At 46.6% G+C, this 6,757-nt stretch overlaps 2 protein-coding genes across 2 annotated transcripts; both read left to right on the top strand.

Annotated features, from left to right (window-relative positions):
• Nucleotides 1-368: 368 nt before the first annotated feature.
• On the top strand, nucleotides 369-2,230 carry LOC123101644 (uncharacterized). The gene is made up of 4 exons (XM_044523003.1): nucleotides 369-451; nucleotides 563-653; nucleotides 1,281-1,465; nucleotides 1,730-2,230. The coding sequence occupies exons 2-4, from the start codon at nucleotides 573-575 to the stop codon at nucleotides 1,887-1,889; spliced, it is 426 nt and encodes a 141-aa protein (XP_044378938.1). The 5' UTR covers nucleotides 369-451; nucleotides 563-572; the 3' UTR covers nucleotides 1,890-2,230.
• Nucleotides 2,231-4,815: 2,585 nt separating this feature from the next.
• LOC123101655 (uncharacterized) lies at nucleotides 4,816-6,288 on the top strand. The gene is made up of 3 exons (XM_044523010.1): nucleotides 4,816-4,915; nucleotides 5,653-5,810; nucleotides 5,952-6,288. Exons 1-3 carry the CDS (start codon nucleotides 4,820-4,822, stop codon nucleotides 6,178-6,180), a joined length of 483 nt encoding a protein of 160 aa, XP_044378945.1. The 5' UTR covers nucleotides 4,816-4,819; the 3' UTR covers nucleotides 6,181-6,288.
• Nucleotides 6,289-6,757: the final 469 nt, after the last annotated feature.

Here is a 6,757-nt window from a genome sequence, read left to right on the forward strand (position 1 = left end):
CCGGCCACCCTGACTCGACATCGACCACGGCATTCTTCGCACGGCTACCTCGACCACGGCTCCACCACCCACGCTCTCGGCTACCTCGACAAACGGCACAAAGGGCTATCGCCTTGCTTGAGCAACCTCGTCGGTTGCCACTCCAACCATGACTCCGCGATGCGTCGACCGTTACGACTGTGGGGGGTGTCCGTCGGCTTGCTTTCGGATTCTTCTCCAGTCTCACTGTCTGCCTCGCTACCGTTGTGACTGCGGGGGGGATGTTGAGTAACGTGATTGTATAGGAAAGCTAGGATAGTGTAGGATATTATTCTACCTTGCCTTGTACTCCAAGATGATCATGTACTTCTATATATATGCCCACGAGGCTCAAGCAATACAATGAAACGAATCATTCCACCAATCATCCCTCTTTCCCTTCCAACACCTAACCAGTGCTCCGATCCGCAAGGTAAGTTAGGTTCCAACCCCGAACTCTAATCAGTAGTTCCGACCCGCAAGTTAGGTTCCATCCCGGTTTGATTTTTCCAGTCTTGGGCGACTGATTCGTGCTCGTTCACAGGGCTCCGAGGATGGTGGCTTCCCTCCACACGGCGGCGACGAGGATCCTCCGTCCGGCGGTGCTTCGCCGGCTCGTCCACACCCAGCCGCAGGTATCTTGGCCTCCGTCTCATCTCCGGCTAGATCTGTGCCCCGACGTCCGATTGTTGCTCTGATTGGTGGAGGCCCTCCCCTCTTCTCTCCATACTATTATGTATCACGGTATATCATAATCATAGGGAAGAACGGCTATCCTTTACATAGACATCTTTTTGATTGACGATCTCTGCCTAGCATGAAGAATGCCTTGATATTTATTTTAAATCGATATCTTTTGGTCTCTAGCTAGTTCTATAGTTTGCTCTGTATCACTGGTAGATAATCAACTGCCTAGCATGAAGAAATATTTTGATAAAACCGATGTCTTTTGGTATCCTGCTAGTTTTATACAGTAAGTTTCTGTGCCATTGTTAGATGCTCAACGCCCAGCATGAAGAAATATTTTGGTAAAACCGACGTCTTTTGGTCTCCTGCTAGTTTTATCTTTTGATCGATGTGCCATTGGATACATGACCAACTGCCTAGCATGAGAATGACTTGATATTTTGGTAAAAAAATTGACATCTTTTGGTCTCCAGCTAGTTTTACATTTTGCCGTGCATGATATCAGGTGATATATCTCTTGTCAAGACTATTTGTTGGTTAGATCTAAGTTCTCAATGCTGCTTCTGTGTTTCCAGCATTCCGGAATCCCCGGTGCCTTGGATGAAGGATACAACCGTGCATCGCAAATCCAGCAGAAGAAGGAGGAGCTTTACAATCTCATCGCCAAGGCTGTGGCTGAGCCCACTACCACCTGGCTGGACAGGCGACTGCTCAAGGCTCTCTCCCTGCAAGTCAAGCCTAGACCAAAGGACCCTCAGTGGTACAATATCAACCATATATATTCAGACATACTCCCTTCGTTCCTAAATATAAGTCTTTGGAGTCATTCCACTACGGACCACATACGGAGTAAAACGAATGAACTACACTTTAAAATGCATCTATATACATCCGTATGTGGTCCATAGTGAAATCTCTACAAAGACTTGTATTTTGGAACGGAGGGAGTAGATATTTGTTCTGTTTCCCTCTTCCAACCGGAGTTCATATGTAACTCTTACCATCTCGTCCAACCTACCTGTAGGCGCAAGATAATTTTGACCAAGGTGGCCACCCATTGTACATATGCTGTGGGTATTCTTGTTGCCTATGTCAGATGTCCTCGCACTGAAGACGGTGCTAAAATAGTAAGGTATGATGGACATCTTGTTACTGCTGAGAGTCTGCCCATGCTAAAAGGATAGGAGGCTGCTGCTACTTCTGAGGGAGTGCCCAAGCAATTGGGTTGAAGACAAAATGCAGCTTGTTTGATGGAGAAGCAAGACGGATATCAGTTCTATATATTCCAGCACTATATTATTATGTATGTCTATATCATGTGCTAGCTAGAACATGAGTAGTAGTATTACTGGATGATCTCTGTGGTCGCATTCTAAGATATTTATGATGTTGCTGGCATGGTATGAAGATGAGTCTAGTAGTATTTCTGTTTGAGCAAATTTCTGCTTTAGCAACTGAATGGTCTGTGTGATCGCTTTCTAAGAGAATATAGCTCTTTGTGATATAGCTGGCTTGGTACTGTTCATACAGATGAACCTTATGCATTGTTGGTTTGAATCCTGCCATGATAGATGATTTTGGCCATATATCGCATTTCGAATGATACAATATCTGCTGGTCGTACAGGTGTTGGACAAAAGATCGTTGTACGCAGGTCAGTTTGCTTGTTGGATGATGCTTGATATCAGCGGTTATGACCTGCTCTGGTTGACTCATTTTTCGATCTGTGAATATTCTTCAAATACATGAATATTATTTTGAATTCATGAACATTTTTAAATTTATAAACAATTTCAAATTTATGAATATTTTCCAAATTCAGGAATATTATTATTTATAATTTTAATAAAACCAACCGAAATAAAATAAATATTTGAGAAAATTAAAGAAGAATATGGAACTCCCGGGTTGCTTGCTTGTTAGAGTCGCATATCATTGGTCGATGTATCCTGTATGGGATATAGAGCGTGCATCAAATGAAAGGGAGGCCACGGTTTTTGTGCGTAAACACAGAGCCACTGTAGCTAGTCCTGGCCATCTCAGGCCCGGCCCTGTCGGCCCACCCAGGCCCGGCCCTAATATCCAGGGCCTAGGCCCGATGGGCTTGCCCATGGGCCGGGCTTGGGCCTGAGTTTTGAGCCCACCAGCAGGGCCTGGACGGGCTTGGGCTTAGCATATTGGCATTTTAAGGAAGAGGCCCGGCCCATGGCCCTAAGCCCTAAGGGCTTTTCAGGGCTTTTTACCAGATGGGCCGGGCTTGGGCTTGAAAAGTAGGCCCGATGGTAGGGCCTGGGAGGGCCTGGGCCTAAGTTCTTTGCCGTGGGCATTTTTAGGCCCGGCCCAAGCCCGGCCCGGCCTGGCCCATGGCCAGATATAACTGTAGCCTCCATAACTTTTTTTTTCTTTCACTAGATGACCCGTTGCGTCCTTGGCGTAAAGATCAATTGTAGTCAAGAAATGCAATCAATAGTATACATCAACTATTTGAAGGAGTCCTTTTTTCAGATTATCTGCAAAATACGATTCTAATGACTATGCTCATGTTGTGTTATTTTACACTCATCCTTTGTTGAGGTGTCCGTTAAGTAGCATCACATGACTGCATGCCGATCATGATAACACCAAACCAGACGAACCAAGCATCTGAACAAACCGAGAACCGTACCCTCCACAACGACCTCCTAACTGGCAACCAACAACACATGAAAAGTGGTTGGAACCCGGAATTAGGAAGCAATGATCCTCCATCGACCCGGAAATAGAGCTGGAGAGGTGTCCGACATAATCCAACCTGGCGTACACCAACAACCGAATAAGTCACGGAGCCTACTACTTGGGGTCCCTGACGCGTGTGCCGAGGGCACGCCTCGGGCCACCTCATCTGTCACGCGATACTCGTCGCCCTGCATGTGCCGCCCCACACGTTGGTGGTGGCGCCCGGTGTTTGTTCCACCGGGAAGAGACGTCGGGTCTGCACTCGAGGGTGCACCTTGATTGGCATGTGGGCTATCTGGGACGCGTGCCCTGGGTACATCCATGCGGCTGGACACCCCATAGGTGTTTGTCCTGGGCTTTACAAAATTATTTGCCTGCTCGAAACATGCAACCGCGACCCTGGATGAGAAGGCACAACCGAACAGGCCGTCACGAATGTCAAGGCATTCAATGTTTCTTTGAGTTTTGTCAGCTTTGCATCCTTCTGGGAAGATGAGGTGGCGGCGGCTCTCTAGAGATGAAATAAGGTCTTCTCATCTAGCCCCGTCTTGATGATGTTTCTAGTGTCATCTGAGGGAGTGTGGATATTTTTCTCCAACAGATCTCGTGGATTCGTCGGCCTTTGTCTTTGGTGTATCCGCTTGGATAAAATCTTCGTTCGTGTATGTTCATGTGTCTATAGGTTGGATCCTTCCGATTCATACTTCTCTTCATCGACGGCGGTTGTTTTTCTGGTGCGCCGGTCCTGTGGGCCTTAGCACAACCCACAACGTATTCCTGACTGTCGTCCACAACAAGGTTTGCCTGACTCCGGTGATGGAGGGGGATAGCAGCGGCTCGCATTCGGCTTGCTCCAGTGATTATAGTCGTTGTTGTGTTTTACGGACATAACCGTAATTTTCACTTTTGATGATGTTTGTTGTACTATCTTAGAGTTGATGAATAGATCGGAAGCTTCTCTAAAACAAGATTCAACGAGGGCAAGACAAGAAAAAAAGTGAGAAGAAACTAGACCGAGGGAGGGTGAGTGGGTCTCAATGTCGGAGATGGGCTATATACACAGGCGCCACGGAAGGCAAACGTGCGAGGAACCCTAACCCCTAAGGGCCTGATTGGATCGTCGTTTCACAGGGACATACACTTGTAAAATATACACACCTCCGTCCGTTGTTTTTGTTCCAGGTGGAAATCACGCTGTGGCCTGTGAAATACACCTGTAAAATAATACGGGTGTAAAATCTTACAGCCATACCAAGCGGAGCCTAACCAGTTCCATCAGCAAGGTAGGTTAGCTTCAGAACCCCCCTATTCAGTAGTTCCTAGCCGCAAGTTACGTTCCAACCCGGCGTGATTTCTCTGCTCTTGGGTGATTGATTCCTGCTTGTTTGCAGGCCTGACGATGGCGGCCTCCCTCCGCGCGGCGTCGACGAGGATCATGCGTCCTGCGGTGCTTCCAGGGGCGGGGCTTCGCCGGCTCGTCCACACCCAGCCTCAGGTATCTTGGCCTCCGTCCCATCTCCGGCGTCTGATTGTTGTTCTGATTGGTGGAGGCCTCCGTTCTTCTCTCCACACTATTATCTATAGGGATGGACCGCTGGCCTTTAAACAGGCATCTTCTTTTTTTGATAACTTAAACAGGCATCTTCTGGATTGATGATCTCTGCCTAGCATGAAAAATTCCTTGATTTTTTTTTAAATCCTCGTCTTTCCCGCTAGTTGTATTGTTTGCTCTCTACCCTGCTTTAGTTGTAGTTGGATCTGTGGCTCGTGTCCACTTAAAACTGGTGTTTGTAGCTCGCTTTTGCTTTCACTTAATGGAAATCGGAGGGGGAAGCCCTTCTTTGATCAAAAAAATTGTTTGCTCTGTACCATTGTAGATGGTCAACTGCCAGCATGAAGAAATATTTTGGTAAAACCGATATCTTTTGGTCTCCTGCTAGTTTTATACGGTAGTTTTCTGCGCCATTGCTAGATGATCAACTGCCTAGCATGAAGCCCTTTAGTCTCCTGCTAGTTTTATAGTTTGATATGTGCCCTTGGGTACATGCATGACCAACGGCCTAGCATGAGGAATGACTTTAATGTTTTCGTAAAAACGTGACGTCTTTTGGTCTCCAGTTAGTTTTATAGTTTGTTGTGCAAGATATCAGATGATATACGACCGCATCGATCTCTTGTCAAGACTGCTTGTTGTTTAGTTATCAGTTCCCAATGCTGCTTCTGTGTTTCCAGCATTCCGAATTCCGTGCGTCGCAATTCAAGCAGCAGAAGGAGGAGCTGTACGATCTCATCGCCAAGGCCTATGCGAATTCCACCGCCACCTGGCAGGACAGGCTTATGCTCCACCATCTGTGCACGCAAATTGAGCCTAGACCAAATGACCCTCAATGGTATGATCTCAACCATATATACGCAGACATAGACATTTGTTCTGCTATTCGTCTGCTACATGAGTTGATATATATGTACGTAGCGTAGTTCTTAGTTTCTTACCATCTCATCTCATGTCATCTCGTTCCGCCTACCTGTAGGCGCAAGGTATTTGGACTTAAGAAGGGGATCGCTTATACTTCGTTCACGGGTGCTGTTGTTACTTCCTTGTTCGCTGTTTTTGGCCTGGCTCCCAATCCTAAAATAGTAGAATATGAAGGACTTCTTGTTACTGCTGAGAGTGTGCCCATGCTACAAGAGAGACTGCACAGGCGAGTTGGACATCAGCCTGCTGCTACTGCTGGGGGAGCGCAGAAGCAGACGGATTGAAGACGAAATGCATCTTGTTTGATTTTTTTTTTTTGAAAAGGGGGGACTCCCCGGCCTCTGCATCAGAAAGATGCATGCGGCCATCTTATTAACCAAACATCAAAAAGTGCCAACAAGGTTTCGATGCATCTTGTTTGATGGAGAAGCAAGACAGATGTCAGTCCATCATGTGATATCTAGAACTTTAGTTGTAGTATCACTGGATGATCTCTGTCATCACATTCTAAGAAGATATTTATGATGTTGTTGACATGGTACGTTATCCTTTCTGTTTGAGCAAATTGGATGAAGATGAGCCTTATGCATAGCTGGATGGATGGATGCTTCATCAGCGGCATGCACCGTTGTCGGCGAGAGCGAGACCCGCAGCGGTTGACTCTTGAGTCGCACTTGACGATTATTCACATCAAAGTACATTCCCATGTTCGTACCGCTCCAGAAATTACAATTTCAAAATGTATATATATCCCATAAAAGAAAAATACGAACAAGCTGGCCACACTTTGGCATGGCTGGCCTTTCACACTATAGAGAGATAAATAATCATGCTGCTGTCTGACACGGACGCGCTCACCCG

The sequence above is a fragment of the Triticum aestivum genome, chromosome 1B (genome assembly GCF_018294505.1).
Source record: "Triticum aestivum cultivar Chinese Spring chromosome 1B, IWGSC CS RefSeq v2.1, whole genome shotgun sequence".
Taxonomy (NCBI): Eukaryota; Viridiplantae; Streptophyta; class Magnoliopsida; order Poales; family Poaceae; genus Triticum; species Triticum aestivum.